The sequence below is a fragment of the Neoarius graeffei genome, chromosome 16 (assembly GCF_027579695.1).
Source record: "Neoarius graeffei isolate fNeoGra1 chromosome 16, fNeoGra1.pri, whole genome shotgun sequence".
NCBI lineage: Eukaryota > Metazoa > Chordata > Actinopteri > Siluriformes > Ariidae > Neoarius > Neoarius graeffei.
This window is the reverse complement of record NC_083584.1, coordinates 20,044,878-20,063,487: the sequence shown is the minus strand read 5'-3', so window position 1 is coordinate 20,063,487 and position 18,610 is coordinate 20,044,878. Positions and strand designations below refer to the sequence as shown.

General features: G+C 40.9%; 1 protein-coding gene across 2 annotated transcripts in view; it reads left to right on the top strand.

Moving 5' to 3' along the window:
- Positions 1-18,610, top strand: part of rapgef5a (Rap guanine nucleotide exchange factor (GEF) 5a) — a 238,688-nt gene that overhangs the window by 175,951 nt on the left and 44,127 nt on the right. For both annotated transcript variants that reach the window (XM_060942610.1, XM_060942609.1), the window contains exons 12-14: positions 861-939; positions 1,125-1,269; positions 10,166-10,257. In XM_060942610.1, the coding sequence (XP_060798593.1) occupies positions 861-939; positions 1,125-1,269; positions 10,166-10,257 (316 nt within the window). The remainder of the gene's footprint in view (positions 1-860; positions 940-1,124; positions 1,270-10,165; positions 10,258-18,610) is intronic.

The following is an 18,610-nucleotide window of genomic DNA, read 5'->3' as shown; positions in this document are numbered from 1 at the left end:
GCATGACTGGATGGATTAATGATGGTTGGATAAAGATCAAAGGATGGTTGGATGAATAGATGATGTATTATTGGATGAATGGACGGATGGATGGATGGATGGATGGACAGATAGCAGCTTTATTAATCTTGAGGGAAATTGCAGTAAAAGCACAAAATGGTGCACAATGTGGGATTTGTATTTATTTTTTTTGCAATTGTGCATATTTAATATATAGTCAAAACAAATCAATAAAAAAAATTACAAAAGTAACATTAAAAATGCATGTGCCTTTTGTTATTTTTATGTACACAGTACAAAGTGGGAGTGCTAACTGAATAACAAACTGAAGGTTTGATGCTGATAAAGATCACATGTTGTGTGTGCAGCCCAGAGAAAAGAGGTTCAGCTCCGTAATGACAGATAAATGAGCAGAACAAAACCCACTTGCTCTCAAGGCATGAGAAAAATTAGAGCGATCATGTTTATGGTTTGTTCCTCCCCTCAGGCTCACACACACACACATACGCACAACACACACACACACACACACCAGTAAACGCATCGAAGCTGATTTAGTGCCGACATGCAGATTTATTTCACATGAATCGAGCCTGTAAGCTCTTCAGTTCAGTGTGTCGTGCTGTCCTGGGAGTTACACGGTGTATTTTTCATCACAGGTATTATTCACAGTGGGCTGAAAAATCTCTGTCTGGTAATGAGCGCACCACTATTTTTAGATGTCACGATATTTTGTCACGATATTTTTTCATTTGCATTTACTTTGTATGCAGGTGAATGAAAGTCTGTGTGTTGGTTTTAGACCTGATAAATCTCAGCTGTGGGACTCTACTGTACGTTTCTCCTTTGTTGTGTTACAGAGATGCTGCTGGATGATTTTTTGCTCACCTATCTCGTCTTCATGTCCACCAACGATCTCTGCCAGGCACTGCTCGGCCAATATCCTTCCTTACTGTACAATACATTTCCTATTTTGTTTTGCTGATGAACAGAGAATATATATATATATATATATATATATAATAGACTTTTATATTTTAGCTTGGCTTATAAATCAGGCCTGGTAAACATCAGTATCTGATTTTCAGCACTGCTGTTGGTTTTGGTTCTTAACATGTGCTCACTTACTGCACTAAGCGCTGCCGTGGGAAGGAGGAAGGAAAGGAGGCCCTCTACAGGAAGAGGAAGGTCCTGCACCTCGTCTCCCAGTGGAGCTCTCTGTATAAAGACTTCCTGCGGGAGGAGGAGCACGTCAAACTCTTCATGAAGGTAATTTCGAACCGTCAGATGACGTTTCGTGTATAGAATTAGCATACACAATGAACAGGGACTGACGCGTAACTGCTAAGACTTTTCCCGGCTTTAGACTGAAAAATACGTTGAAGACGTCACACCAGAAGTGCCCTTAAGCATTTCTAGTCTTCTGTCATGGGCCTGTTTCACAAAACAGATACATTGCCATTTGAAGCAGTGTTTGAAATTATTCTAGCACGTGCTAGAAATGGCACCAATGTAATACACAGGATTGGTGTTAGCCTGATCCCAGGACAAAATGGTGGATCGGATGTCAGAAAGAATGGGATCTGATCCTGTAACAGGTGAAAAAGTTTGGTATTATTTTGTTTTTTGGAACCGGAAATGTTTGATTGAATGTTCCTGTTTTTGTTATAAAGATATAAACTAGCAGGTTACCCGGGCGTTGCCCAGATTGTGGGGGGGTGAAGCTTGAGCGTAATTTTTTTTAGTATGTGATATACAATATGTTAACCCAAAACAAACAAAAATCCAAACATCCACCACCCAGGGGCCCACCGGGGACCCCCTGGCGCCCAAATATGGAATTTTTGAGTTCTGCCAAATTGTGGCTACCTCCTGTACCTATGTGCCAAGTTTAGTGAAGATCTGTCGAGAGTTTGTGTTGATAAATGTAACGTGAAAGGCATTGAGGGAGGGGGTGGGTGAATGTTGTGCCCCCCAGGGACCTCCCTGGAGCCCGTACATGAATTTTGCTTATATCTGCAAAATTCCGGGTCATTCCGGACCAACTTGCCAAATTTGGTGAAAATCCGTCGAGAAATGACGACGTTAGCTGAAGACAGACAGACAAACAAGCAAACTTTGCCGCTTATTATATAGATGATTGTTATAGGAGTTGTGTAAGTGATTGTTGTGTGAAAGCTGCAGTTTTGTGTAAGTCATATTTTTAGCTAGGAATTCATCTTGTGTTGTTCCACATTAAAGTGCCATTCCACCATTGGATGTATTCTTTGGCATAAAATACAATATATTTTATGACAACATGACTAGACAGAGAAATCTTTTAGCTTCAAAATGATATATCAAACATAATTTTTTGACAACGACAAGTATATTAATTTTGCGACCAAAGTCACCTACCCTTTTAATTTCCGCGCGGTAGTGAAACGTGATGTCATCGGCAGGTTCCCCTTCTTGTGTACCACGTGTCGGTCTATTTTTAGACCAGGAAACCCCCAAAGTGAGAGAGTCATTTCTCCTCGTATATGGGGGCCAAAAAAATTGTGAAAAATTTTGAGTTAATCTTTTTAGTTAGCTAGATTTATTGGTATTAGCTAGATTTATTGGTATTATTTTTATCGCGTTCTAGCCGCCATTGCTGATAATATGTGCCACGTCACACGTCACGTGGTACACAAGAAGGGGAACCTGCCGATGACATCACGCGCGGAAATTAAAAGGGTAGGTGACTTTGGTCGCAAAATCAATGTACTTGTCGTTGTCAAAAAATTAATGTTTGATATATCATTTTGAAGCTAAAAGATTTCTCTATCTAGTGATACCATTTATATATGTTGTCAAAATATATTGTATTTTATGCCAAAGAATACATCCAATGGTGGAATGGCACTTTAATAATTTAAAAGTTATAGATAGATAGATAGATAGATAGATAGATAGATAGATAGATAGATAGATAGATAGATAGATAGATAGATATTACACAGTGGCGCGAAGATATGAAGTTTATCTTCAAGTGGGAAACATATTTCACGAGTGAGGGAAGCAAACGACTGAAATATTTTCAACACGAGAAGATAAACTTAATATCTTCACGCCACTGTTTAATGTTCTTTATATTATATGGACACATCCACAAAAAAATACGCAAGTTAATCAAAAGAATTTTAATTTTGAACCCTTTAGCAATGTTGACAACACGCGTCTAGTCAGCAGGAAAACACTGGGAGTGACATCATCAGAGTGAAATATCGGGAATTGTTATACATACAGGACACTTTTTTGATGGAATAAAAACGTGTTCTATTCCCTTCTAGCGGGTTTCATTCATTTGGTTTGATAGCATGCAATATTGTTAGCATATCGCTTATCCTACGTGTACGGTATTATGCCAGCGCGGAAGTTTTACGTCTCTGATGTGTAACGTCATGTTGTCTTGACAACCATGCAATATCATTAGCCATACTGAACGCTCATTCTCCATCGGGTAGAGTGACGTAATACACGTAGGATAAGCGATATGCTAACGATATTGTATGCTATCAAACCACATGAACGAAGCCCGCTAGAAGGGAATAGAACACGTTTTTATGCCATCGAAAAAGTGTCCTGTATGTATCATAATTTCCTATAGCACTACATCCTGAAGTGTTTTTGTACACTTATACAACAGATTACGATTTTTAATTTATTAATGAATGACACACCATGATTTTTAACCGTTTAGAGGTACATTTAATGTTATGAAACGTCCAAGTGACAATTTAGTTTCTGTTATCGCTTTCGTCACTGCAGCCATAGCGATGGTGAACGGCTTCCTTGCCAACCTCTCGTCTCCTCGCTTTCATGAACTTAATAAGACAAAAACACAGCTTGTGATGTTTCTTCTTTCCAGTGATGGAAAAGTTACTGTTAGAAAGCGCTCCCTCTGGAAACTCACTCTGGAATGAAATGTCTCCTAACAGAAAGCGTCACCATAACAATGATGTGTTTTTTCTTGGTTAAATAGCTTTTTTGTTTTTTTTTTAAATCCATTTATTCGTCAGTTTACGTGGAGTGTCTCCTGTACAAGTCCCTGAGTATTGGCTTTAAAAATGATAAAGTATTAGAACAGGGGCTTTAAGCAGCTCTTTTAGTAGTAGACTGCTACACCCACGGTGTAAGAAGGAGAGGTAGCGCAGGTCATTCATACCTACTGCTGTCAGACTTTATAACACCCACAACTTGTAACGTAGCACCAATAACCTGTTTGTCATTATATTTGCACTACTTCACCACCTCTGCCATCTTTCATCAATGCAATTATTATGTGCAATAATATAGGCCTTAAACTATTTTTATGCATACTTATATTTATATATTATATTTATATTTATGGGGCGGCACGGTGGTGTAGTGGTTAGCGCTGTCGCCTCACAGCAAGAAGGTCCTGGGTTCGAGCCCCGTGGCCGGCGAGGGCCTTTCTGTGCGGGGTTTGCATGTTCTCCCCGTGTCCGTGTGGGTTTCCTCCGGGTGCTCCGGTTTCCCCCACAGTCCAAAAACATGCAGGTTAGGTTAACTGGTGACTCTAAATTGACCGTAGGTGTGAGTGTGAATGGTTGCCTGTGTCTATGTGTCAGCCCTGTGATGACCTGGCGACTTGTCCAGGGTGTACCCCGCCTTTCGCCCGTAGTCAGCTGGGATAGGCTCCAGCTTGCCTGCGACCCTGTAGAACAGGATAAAGCGGCTACAGATAATGAGATGAGATGAGATTTATATTTATATATATATAAATATTATTTATGGATATGTGTGTGTATATATACAGAGTCTCCCTGTAATGTGCAATTTTTCCGAGCCTCTCAATAAGGCAATTTTTTCTTTTCTATACTTTTTCACGGTAGATAATGCAAATAGCCCTCTGTATTTAATCCTTCGTTTGTCTAATTTTTATTTCAGTTTTATTTGTTATCTGTTTGACTTTTTCTTGCTACTGTAACACGTGAATTTCCCCGATGTGGGATGAATAAAGTGAATCTAATCTAATCTAAATATTAATCTAATATCCATCCATCCATTATCGATAGTGCTTATTGATCAGGGTCATGGGGGAACTGGAGTCAATCCCAGGACAGGTCACCAATTTATCACAGGTCTAACAACCACTCACATTCACACCTATGGACAATTTAGAGTCACTAGTCGCCCTAATCTACATGTTGTTGGACTGTAGAAGGAAACCCACACAAGCACAAGAAGAACATATGAACTCCACACAGAAAGACCCTGATCAGCTTCAAGGTTCGAACCCAGAACCTTCTTGCTATGAGGCGATGGTGATGATCTCTACACCTCTGTGCTGCCCCTTATTAATCTAATATTTTTTATTCTATCCACATTCACTGGATATGAGCAATAGCGTGCTCTGATTGGCTATTCTACTACTCGGATATCAGCTCATATACTGTGAGTAGAGAAAAACAAAATGGCGGAGCATGTTGCTGAATCAACCGAGGACGAAATAAAAACTACTCAAAAACAAAACCCCAAAAAATACAAAAAAAAGCAACAAAATATGGAATAAAAGTATTTGATGGTAAGAACTTTTAAAAAAAATATTTTTCAAGAATTATTATTATTATCATCATCATCGCATTTTTCACAAATTGTTCCTGTCATTGCGCCGGTTTGTTTACATTCTTCATCTTTAAGCATGAAAAGTTGTTGAATTTTTTTAGACTGGTTCAAAAGCTCAAAGAAGTTTGAAAATTACAGAACTGAAATGTCCAAGGAAGAATTAAATAAATGTCTAAAGCTACGTATTCTATACCTCGGCACGACAGCAAGACGGCACTTTGTACAAAAAAACAACACTAAAGTCAATTCGTGCAGCCATTGGTAGGTTTTTAAGAAGTCCGAGTAAGCAGAAATGATTTGGTCGGACGTTTTGTGTAAAAGTTTTTATTTATCGAATTTGCAAAAAATAAAAATGCTCTGTTTCTCAAAATCCAGTGAATGTGGATAGAATAAAACAGCGATTCCAGTCAATCTTATCGTACATGGATTGTAGCTATCAGCTCATGTACGAGTCAATTTCGTGGAATAACTCATCTCATCTCATTATCTCTAGCCGCTTTATCCTGTTCTACAGGGTCGCAGGCAAGCTGGAGCCTATCCCAGCTGACTACGGGCGAAAGGCGGGGTACACCCTGGACAAGTCGCCAGGTCATCATAGGGCTGACACATAGACACAGACAACCATTCACACTCACATTCACACCTACGGTCAATTTAGAGTCACCAGTTAACCTAACCTGCATGTCTTTGGACTGTGGGGGAAACCGGAGCACCCGGAGGAAACCCACGCGGACACGGGGAGAACATGCAAACTCCGCACAGAAAGGCCCTCGCCGGCCACGGGGCTCGAACCCAGACCTTCTTGCTGTGAGGCGACAGCGTTAACCACTACACCACCGTGCTGCCATAAACAAACATTTCAAATGAAATGTTTCTTTTGTGAAAGTCAGTAGTTTTCTTTTTCTCGTTGTTGAACAAGTAACGGGAAAAAAAAAACAGTTGTGACCACCTACTTCTTGCTTGTCCACTGTGCAGCTGACTGAAAAACGAATCGCTCGGATATATAATCCGCTCGTCCCACGTGCCCGAGTTAGAGATTCGTCCAATTCTGTCCTGGGTGAACATTTTGATCATTCAGTTCTTCCATCACTGCATCAACGAGCTGTAACACCAATATCACGCCTGCCATTCCTGAAAAAGGCCCTGTCGCACTGCTCTACCGGTACCTGTCTCCCTCAATCCTCCGCCTCTCTGCTCACTTCCCCATCAACTGTGTTTTTTGTTGTTGTTGTTTTTTGTCACGACACTTTCACAAGATTACTTTAGTTCTTTGGGGAATGCCTCCACCACATGCTGGGACTTGATGCTTTTAATCGTTTTCCTCCCGCATTCCCTCCAGATGCCTCTTATTTTCCTCCCTATCCATCTCCGACTCCTCACTCGTGTTCCAACACGCATCCTGCCAGAGGATCCAAACAAACACGGCCATTAGGAGACTATTTAGCGTGTCGTACAGGGTGAAAGACATTAGATCTGTGTAAGACACGAACGGGACGAGTCGGCGATGATGATGATGATAACAGCGGCGGGTGATTAGAACCGGTCCGGCTCACTGCATTGATGAGAGAAACAGGGGGTGATATGCGGGAGCAGATGGATCAGTGGTATTTTTGGAGCGACGAGCTGAGATCTACATCAATCACTCAACACTGGTTCTCGTTCTAGCGTGAAACAGAGATGGGTTCTCATTTTCCGGAGCTAATTATTTTTCTCGTAGAGGATTTTGATTCTCTGTGCGCACTTTCAGTCGTGCTCTTTGTCTGATATACACATCTCGTACTCCTGCCTTTTCCACCCGCTTGTTCCCATGGCAACCGTGGGCCGTCTCCATGGCGGGCTGTCCTCCAGTCGCTCGTGTAGGTTTATGGAGGTCACTCCCAGTGAGTGTAGAGTTTCTGCATATGAGTTGTTAAGAATGCACACTCGGGGAGAGGTGTGAGACACGGAGGAGAGGTGTGAGACATGGAGTGTGTGTCTGTGTGAAAGCAGTATTTTCTACCATGTGGGTCAGTAGCAGACAGACTGATACCAGTCTAAATATACAACGGACTAAATATCTTCTATCAAAACTTGTCAGAGCCATAAATTATGGCTGTGGCTTTCATTCATCTTCAGTAACCGCTCTATCCTGGTCAACATGCCAGTGCGTCTGGAGTCTATCCAGTGAACGGTGTGTGTAAGGTGGGAAAATTTGCCCCAGATGGGATGCCAATCAATCTATTCATACATCAGGGGCAATTTATTGTAGCCAGTCTGCCTACCTGTATGTTTTTGGACAGCAGGAGGAACCAACAAAGAACCCTGAGCTCAGGATCCACCCAGGAACCTACCCACTGCACTTCCATGTCGTTCATGGATGTAGTTCAGTCTCCTTCCGAATTACGAATTATCATTCTTAGCTCATCTGACCATAAGGCCGAGGAGCTGTTGCCATGGCATGGCGTCCGTCGTCCAGCCGTCGTCCAGCCGTCGTCCGCAGTTCAGTTAAATCGTATCTCCTCCGTCCGTTCTCCACGGATTTCCATCCCAATTGTTTTGTTTGAAAGAACACATCACTTCACACAAAACTCGGTCGTTGTTTTGCCAAATTTTTTGTTAACAAATTAGTAATTAGGCCAAATTAACGAATTTCTCACCCAATTTCAGTTCTGATCGATGTTTTGGGTCGAGCGTCCCTCGTGGAACAAAACTTGGTTGTTTGTTTGTTGATTTTCCTGTTGTAAACAATTTGTTTACAGCTTTGTTTATTTTCAGTTCAGTCATATCACCTCCCCCAATTCTCAAAGGATTTCAGTTCTGGGGTGGGTTTCCCAAAAGCCTCTTAACGCTAAGAGCATCTTAACTAGGAGAGAGAGAGTTCATTGTGCTGCTCACTCTACCATTTAACGATGATCTTTGTGCTGCGATGCTTTTGGGAAACAGACCTGATCGTTTCGTTTGAAAGAACTAGTCCTTTTGTGTGAAACTTGGTCATTATATTGTGAAGTTTTTGCTAGTGAGCCGCTAATTAGGTCAACTTCACGAATTTTGGGACTTCTCGTTAGAATTGTATCTCCTTTTGCAGTTCTCACCCGATTTCAGTTCTGATCGATGTTTTGGGTCGATCTTCTCTCGGGGAACAAGACTTGGCCATGAGGTTGTTGCTTTTCTTGTTGTAAACAATATGTTTACAACTTTGTTTATTTCCAGTTAAATCGTGTCTCCTTCGTCCCTCAGTTCTCAATGGATTTCAGTTCTGATTGTTTCGTTTGAAAGAACTCGACCTTCTGCACAACACTTGCTCATTGTATTGTCAACTTTTTGCTAACAGATTAGTAATTAGGTCAACTTAACACATTTTCTTCTGACTAGAATTGTATCTCCTCTCTCATTTATCATGCGAATTCAGTTCTGATCGAGGTTTTGGGTCGATCTTCACTCGGGGAACAAAATTTAGTCCTTTGTTGATTTCCCTGTAGTGAACAATTAGTCGTGGAGGTTGGTCCTCTCTCACATCGTCACATTTCAGTTCTGTTTGATGTTTTGGCCGTCATGGTCGTTTTGATGGCAGGCCAGATGAGCGACTACGTCCTTGACGTTCTGGTTTATATCACGAACAAAGATGGCAGACTTAAATTGATGTATATTAACTACTAGTATTGATCAGTGCATTACATCACGAGGTATAATTGATGACATAATAAGAATGATGTGGGGGAAAATATTACATACACTTAAAGACATGAGCAAAAGTTTGTGGACACCTGACCATCTCATCATTAATATGTCCTTGTTGAATGTTCCATTCCAGATTTAGTCTCCTCTTTCCTGTTATAATAAGCTCCGCTCTTCTGGAAAGGCTTTCCACTTGATTTTGGGGCATGGCTGTGGGGATTTATGTTCATTCAGGTACAAAAGCATTAATGAGATCATTTAATGATGTTGGGTGAGGAGGTCTGGGGTGCAGTCGGTGTTCTAGGTCATTCCAAAGGTGTTCATTGGGGTTGAGGTCAGGGATCTGTGCAGGTCTGGACACTCGAGTTGTTCTATTCCAAACTTAACACACCATGTCTTCATGGAGCTCACTTTGTGCACAGGGGCATTGTGATGCTGGAAAAGGTTTGGGCTTCTTAGTTCCAGTGATGGAAACTGTAATACTGTAACATACGAACACGTTGTATACAGCTGTGTGCTTCCAACTTTGTGGCAACAGTTTGAGGAAGAACTACATATCGGTGTGATGGTCAGGTGTCCACAAACTTTTGGCCATGTTGTGTAAGTCGGAACCATTTCCAAAAGTTGGAACCATTTCATTCAAATCAAGAAAAACTAAACTTGTGGCTCTATCATGATGTCATTTTGTGGGATTTGTACTTTGATTGGACAATCTCTGCTTAGTCTACCTACTTACTGTACAGTTTCTCCTCCAAAGACATTTCAGGGAAAACAAGCATGAGACGGTGGATTTTGATATGCCTCTCCAGCAGATGTCTGAAATCATTCGGATACAAAACTGTTTTCAGATCATTGTAAAGGATTTTTCTTCCTCACACTTTGTGAATCCTCTCTACAGACGCTGTACCGCTACGTGCTGGAGGACGTCTATGAGTTCCCCACGCTGGAGAAGGACCTAAAGGAGTTCCAGAAACTTTTGCGCCGCAGACAGTGAGTCAAACCCCATACACCGCAACACTGAGATTGTATTCTTGGGTTTCACGTGACGTCACATCCGCCTCATTAGTTATTCAAAACGTTAGCTGCTGGTCTACCAAAGCTCAGTTGACAAAGTGTTTGAAGAGAAGGTCCATTGAAGGTCCGGAGAAGGTCCATTGCTCGCATGAAAAATGCCTTACGCTTGCGTTGTTTTAGGTTGTTCGACTCGATCAAACCGTGAAACTGATAAAAGTTTCTTCAGGGTCCCCGTGAACGAATAAAAAAGGGTGAACGAACATGGGATTTCACAAAAAGATGTCGAGAAAGGTGGCTTTTAAACCTCTCGGTGAAATCGAAGAGAGCTGAGTTGAAGCATGCTCGAGTTTGCAGTGATCACTTGGTGAAAGGTTCGTATTTCCCTCCCAGCTATGGCCTTAGTGTTTTCCAAGTACTTTTCTTGCTATGTGTCGTTATTTTACAATACTTTTTTTTTAGTCACGAAGTGTTAAAGTCCCCAGCTGTTTCTTTGTTCACTCCTCACTCGATGGCCGCCATACTGAAAATAACGCATGTCTCGCTTTCTTTAACAGGGTGTCCTAGCAGTCTTTTCAATGACAACAACATAGACTGGGCTCCAACACTGAAATTAGGTCATAATAAAGTCAAACAGCAGTCAGAGGAAGATAAAGAGTGCGAAGTAAGAGCAAAAACATTGTTTTAAAATCTATGTTTAAAAAAAAAATCATTCTTACACGGGCAAAAACAATACAGGATTCATTCAGCAGCGACTTGATAGCGAGGTCCTTTACCCAGCCACATAGAAAAAGTTGTAAGCCTCCATACTCTTCCACGCTTTCATCTGTTTTGCGGTGTAGAAGGACGTCTGCAACACCAGATAGTTTGAGATGTCGGGGAACTCGACTGAAGGGTAGTTTTCGAGATCGTATGACAAATCCTTCTTTCCCAGACTGTAGGGGTCGATTCCATTACACACAGCAATCTTCTGAATATATCTAAAGCAAGCAGTGGCTTCTAGATTACGAGCGTACTCTGATAAGTTATCGCTAGTTGTTTGCACTACGGCAGCCATTTTGGTTTGCTTGATCACTAGCTGTTTTACTGGAAGTGAAATCGCTAAGAAAAGTCACGTGACTGAAACCCAAGAATAAGGGCCGTTTCACAATCAGGGTCAACTTTTGGGTCCACAATAGTCTGAAAATCAAACCTCAGATTTTTATGCTTCTCTGCTGCCAAAAATGACCTTTTGAGATGGAAATGAACTGCGCAGAATTTCAGAGCTACAGGTCATACACTGGATGTGCTTGTGATGAGAAGACGGCGTACAGTGTGTTTCTAAAATCAACCACCTTTCTTATAGTCCACAAAAGTAAGGTACTGTATGCAAAGTGAAAAACTGTTGAAATGGATGTGATTTATGTTAAAGGAGAACTGAAGTCATTTTTAAACTTGCTTTATTTATACGTGTTATTCAATTACGTTTTCGGTTTTAGTAACCTTATATCGTGACTCGTATTGGCAAGTAATTGCAATTAAATATTGTACTTATCGGCCTACTCGGTTTTTAGCCGTGTTGAGTTTAGTTCGTTTGGTCCACTGCAGGCGTCGCTTATCCGTGCGATCTTCACGAGACTTGTGCGAGACTTCGAAACGTGAAGTGTCAGCCAGGTGTCCTCGGCATCTTCTATCACATTTATTCCACCTAGTGAACTGTTTTCCAAACGGAATATTGCACAAAAACGAGTTTAAATGATGATTACTGCCTACTTTTTTCAAACTTTCCTGATTGCTATCAAAACAAACAAAACTTCCGGCTTGATTACGTCAGCATTCAAAAGAGGGCGCGCGCGTCTTTGACAACGTTGGCAGATGTTGGTCACTTTGATTTCCACTGTACGTTTTACTTCCGTCCTACGATGTCTCGCATAGGTCTCAACGAATCTCGTTTACAGCCATTGCTTTGACATATGGACTGATGTATTCAGGGATGCAAACGGCGCGCCTTTTGGCGGATGCCGCCTTTTTCACGGCTGAATCGCGCAGATCCGATTTTTTTTTTTAAGGGGGGCATTGGAGTGTCTGATTATAATTTCATCAAAGTAAATTCTGTATATAAGCAAATGCCGTTACAGTCCATGAAACATAGGAAGTATAAGTATGAGAAGAAAACAGTAAATCAGAAAGCTGCGCACGTTTGCATCCCTGTGTATTACAGAGCATATTTCAAATACTCATACGCAACTTACTATAGCAATGACAATATAGCTATCAAAAATGCATTCTTATATTTAATAAAATGAGATAAATAGAATTTTGATAATAAATTTGCTTTCAGTTCTCCTTTAAGTACAAATTTTCAAGTCCTGTGCAGCGATGTTTGTACACGGTGTTGACTGGAATAACAACTGAAGTGATGATGATCCTTGTGGTTTTCCGGAGAGGACACTTTTTGACGGACTCACATTTCAACCACATGTGAAGCTCCGCTGCAAAAGTGTTTCATCTGTTTCAGGTCCTGTTTTTTTTTTTTTACTGTGCAGCAACAGAGTCTTCTCCTTCAAAAGAGACAAATTTTTTCTTAAAAAATCAGTTACAACCTCATATGGTGAATGATTTCTGGAGAGGACATTTTTGACAGATAAAGGATCCTGTCAGAGGCACTTATTTTACCAAAAAATCTAACTTCCACTTACATATCTTTCTATTGTGAATGAAAGCACTGTATACATCCAAAAGTAAAATTGAATTAATGCTAAAAAATGCAATTCTGAATGTAACCAGTAAAATCGAAGTGTAATAATTAAAGTAGAATGAAATGAAATGACCACAAGGTCAAAACTGGGCCTGTGTTTGATTCTTAAACATATTTATAAGAACTTATAAGAGACATTACTGCTGTAGGGCTGTAGGTGTGTCCCTGTAAAATAAGGTATAAGAAACTCCAGCATATATGTGACCCATTCTGTAATCGCGGGTGCATTTCAAGCGTTGAAAGAAAACAAAAATTTTGTCATCGTCAACTCCGTTATTGGGATTACTGGGCAATCCATTAAAAGAGTTAACGTTTCCCACCATTTTGTGTCTTAACTGCATATGCCAACCTCAAACTAGCTACCACATGGCCTGTATAAAAACAGAATTTTATGAGTTTTAATCAGAAAAAAAACGAGCAAGAAATTCACTCCAATATCACAATAACAGACTTGACGAATAATTAATCTACTGCCGGTGTAAAATCCTCAACATTTTCTTCAAATTAATGAGAGAAGAAACATAACATACCTCACTGCCTTTCTGAAGTTTCCCGCCAGAGGACGTGACGCCTCTCGGTGCAGGTGTCATACGTATTATTAAAAGTCTATGTGGATTTGATGCAGTTTTACAGCAGAGTTAACAGAGTTGACAAAAACATTGGGACGGATAAAAAAATATATATATATATATATATATATATATATATATATGGGCGGCACGGTGGTGTAGTGGTTAGCGCTGTCGCCTCACAGCAAGAAGGTCCTGGGTTCGAACCCCGGGTCCGGCGAGGGCCTTTCTGTGTGGAGTTTGCATGTTCTCCCCGTGTCCGCGTGGGTTTCCTCCGGGTGCTCCGGTTTCCCCCACAGTCCAAAGACATGCAGGTTAGGTTAACTGGTGACTCTAAATTGACCGTAGGTGTGAATGGTTGTCTGTGTCTATGTGTCAGCCCTGTGATGACCTGGCGACTTGTCCAGGGTGTACCCTGCCTTTCGCCCGTAGTCAGCTGGGATAGGCTCCAGCTTGCCTGCGACCCTGTAGAAGGATAAAGCGGCTAGAGATAATGTGATGTGATATATATATATATATATATATATATATGACTGAAATTTCACATAATACAGAAAATAGACTTTCTGTGCAATTGATTTTATAACAGTTAATAGAATAAGCCTCAAAAAACAGACTGTTAGATTGAATCACTTCATGCTTATTCGAGTTGAATGAATCAGGAGTTGAAGACAGCCAATAATAATGTGGGGGGAGGGGTGGGGGTCACTCAGTTAATGTTTTATGGATAAATTGGGTCTAAAATGTACATCAAGCATTGCTATTGGTGAAAGTTTGTCATAATTCGCATTATTGTTCAAAACTGATTCAATAAAGTTTTCTTTTGTGGAAAATAACAAAAGGTTTATCTCGGAGACGCGAAATGCATTGAAAAAGACCACCATGATTGTGAAACAGCCCTTTACACCCTTATACGTTTTACACTTGTATAGTGAGACATAGCCTGTGTCCGAAATCGCTCACTCGTTCACTACTCCCTACTCACTATATAGGGAATTACTATATAGAGGACTATATAGTGAGCTCATTGGTAAAATGTAAAAACGCTTTCGGACACTAGCCCGTTGCGCTGGTATTTACGTCATTACTGTCGCACGATTAAAACATGCCAAATCAGGCAGCTGGAGGGTTTTTAAAATAATAAATACATGCATGTGTTTTTGTGATAAATCCATATTATACTGAGCGTATTTCCCACATTAATCAATACAAAGTACCTGCATCTTTCAGTTCTCTTTAAATCAAGGCTGAATACTTTCTTCTTTGCCGCTGCCTTTTATTCAATCAAATTTGAGACTTTTAATTTTATTTCTTTCAGCGCGACCGCAATGTATGATGGGATATATTGCTTGGTTGGTGACCTTGGGTTGTACACTACATTTCGTGATGCATTGTGGGATACTTTGAGTGCACTATATAGGGTGTAAATAATCCTCACTAAGGTTTCAGACAGCGCTACAAAATGGCGTCCTCACTATATAGTGCCCTGTATAGTGAGTAGGGAATGATTTCAGACACAGGGATAATGTCGTGGAATGTCTGTGAAACAAGTTCCCCGATTTGGAGCAGTTATAAACAGCCTTTCCCTCACCAACCTCTCTTATTTTCTCTCTCTCAAAGTTATTAAAGGTCCCATGGCATGGTGGTTTGTTGATGCTTTAAACGGGCTCGTGGAGGTTTCCGGATGTTATATCCGCAGCCTTTCTCGAAATGAACCCTCGGCACGTAAATATAGCCTCCTGGGAGAAAGCCCCATTTCAGCACTTTTCCCAGTGCGTCGTTTTGCTAATGAGAAGCAGGAGGCGGGGAAGGGTAGAGGGTGGGGGCGGGCCATGGGGGGAGGGGGAGGGGCTTGACCAAGCTGCGCGCACACACATACTCGCTGCTATCAGCGCCTGTAGCCACGCTGCTAAGACAAAACCCCGTTCTCCCTCGGACTCCTTTCGTAAACTCAACGTGACACAGAGAACAGAGAGTGAGAGTGTCCGGAGTGGTAGTTTACGAACGTATAATACCCTAGGCTTGAACACGCACTCCATAACCAAAGAGGATAGAAGCAGCAACTACAGCAACATATCGCTTATCCAACAGAAGACATGCATTGCGGAGCAATAGTCAAACATAAGCTCATAAGTTACAGTCGATTTCCAGACTAAACTCAGTTTAACAGAGCATGCTGCATGCTCTTTAGTTTTGTAGCGCAGAGTACCTGGCTAACTGCAGGAAGCAGTTAGCTGCACAGCTAATGTAGCCATTGCTAGGCTAACGCACCGATTTTAAAACACGGCAAAACAACCAGTTATACACTTACTTGTTCGGTGTTTGTGGCTGATGCGGCAGGGATGCTTGGTACGGACCCAGGCTTCAGTGACAGTTGATGTGCAAAACCTGCCCTGTACTGTCCCAAGTTGTGGAAACATTCCTCAGGAAAATGCTTCCGACAAACATACACCGTCTTAGGTAGACTCGACGGCGTATTATTGAAGTAAATAAAATTAAGCCACTGCGTCTTCAGGGGCTCTCCCGTCGGCAGTAAAAACAGACTCTTTTCTGTGTTGTCACATCCATGTACAGCGCAATTTCCATGTTTCGCTCGCTTAGGTGATGCCATGTTGTTGTGTCCTCCCTCTATGGTCTCCTCACTACAACTGGGCGGGGCAATCCATACAATGGGTGGGAATCCAGAGGGGGGGCGTGGGGATCATCTCCCTTGCTGACGTAGTAAAGGGAAGAGCTTATCAACGCGCCGTTTTGACGCGCCATTCTCAAATGTTGGGCATAGTTTGGTTTACACATTATGAAATTTCTAGCCACTGGGGTGACTTAAGAAGGTCAGAGGAACTCATTTTAACGTTAAAAAACCTCAGAAAGTGAAAATTTCATGCCATGGGACCTTTAAGATAAAATAAGCAGCTTGTAGTGTTATCAAGAAACCGCAAAGCCCTCTGTCTCTTCACTGGAGACTCCTTCCAAAAACATTAAATGAACATCTCGTTAATGTCTCTCAGAAATCTTCACCTTATCAGCGTTTATAAAGCCGATGAGCTGTTGCCGTTTTAAGCGTGTCGTCCGTCCGTCGTTCACAATTCTCCACGGATTTCCATTCCGATTGTTTTGTTTGAAAGAACTCATCACGCCGCACAAAACATTCTTGTTGTTTTGTCAATTTTTTTAAACTAACGAGTTAGTAATTAGGCCAAATTAACGAATTTCTCACCCGATTTCAGTTCTGATCGATGTTTTGGGTCGAGCGTCCCTCTGGGATCAAAACTTGGTCATTTGTTTGTTTGTTGATTTTCCTGTTGTAAACAATTTGTTTACAGCTTTGTTTATTTTCAGTTCAGTCATATCACCTCCCCCAATTCTTAATGGTTTCAGTTCTGGGGTGGGGTTCCCAAAAGCCTCTTAACGCTAAGAGCATCTTAACTAGGAGAGAGAGAGTTCGTTGTGCTGCTCGCTCTACCATTTAACGATGATCTTTGTGCTGCGATGCTTTTGGGAAACTCAGGCCTGATCGTTTCGTTTGAAAGAACTAGTCCTTTTGTGTGAAACTTGGTCATTATATTGTGAAGTTTTTGCTAAACGAGCCGCTAATTAGGTCAACTTCACAAATTTTGGGACTTCTCGTTAGAATTGTATCTCCTCTTGCAGTTCTCACCCGATTTCAGTTCTGATCGATGTTTTGGGTCGATCTTCTCTCGAGGAACAAAACTTGGTCATTTGTTTGTTGATTTTCCTGTTGTAAACAATTTGTTTACAGCTTTGTTTATTTCCAGTTAAATCGTGTCTCCTTCCTCCCTCAGTTCTCAATGGATTTCAGTTCTGATTGTTTCGTTTGAAAGAACTCGACCTTCTGCACAACACTTGGTTATTGGATTGTCAACTTTTTGCTAACAGATTAGTAATTAGGTCAACTTAACACATTTTCTTCTGACTAGAATTGTATCTCCTCTCTCATTTATCATGCGAATTCAGTTCTGATTGAGGTTTTGGGTCGATCTTCACTCGGGGAACAAAATTTAGTCCTTTGTTGATTTTCTTGTTGTGAACAATTAGTCGTGGAGGTTGGTCCTCTCTCACATCGTCACATTTCAGTTCTGTTTGATGGTTTGGTCGTCATGGCTGTTTTGATGGCAGGGCAGATGAGCGACTATGTCCTTGACATTCTGGTTTTATATTTTCCATGTTAAATAACACAGTGTTTAAATCTGATTATTGTTAGACTTTGATTACATGAAGCATCTGCAGGTGCACATAAAACGTTGAAGGGCCACTAAAGCCAATAGCATCTTGTTTAGTGAAATGTCTTTTTTAACCCTTTGATGCAAAACATATGCACACCCCTTCTAATGCACAACATGGGTCAAAAATGACCCGCATTCATTTTCCAGGTTATTTCATGCTGACGGAGTTTTTCTTTGCTCTGTCTTTTGAAATCAATTTATTTTATGAATGAATATTCCAAGTATTCTTTAAATATCTTGTTTTTAATTACCACAAATCATTAATTTAATTTTTTCTTTCCTACTTTATGAACAAAAGTACTTTTTATATTACTACACATGGGTCATCCAAGTGTGATTTAAAATTAAATGTCTTAATACTATAATAATCATTTGCTTCAAGTAATTACTTTAGCAGTGACTGGGGCCAGTTATTTATTTATTTATTTATTTATTTATTAACTATGTAGTTAGCTAAGCCAACCACAATAAAATTAGCTAACTAAAGTAGAATATGTCAACAGCTCGGTAGCTAATAGTAATTACTTGTAACTTTCTGATAAGTAATCTACTCACTCTCAAGGGAACCTAAACATAATCCATTTTTTTCTAAGGTAATGTTAGAACAATTGAAAAACATTGCTTACCTGTATTAGATGGGCAAAGGGCGCTGTGCTGAGCTGTGAAATGTCTGACACAAGCACAATTCACAGTTCCCACCAAACGCTGGAGTAAATGCATGCGGGTCGGTTCTGACCCATGTGTGTAAACTTGATGTAGAATTACAAAAGCTGTGCTTGTTC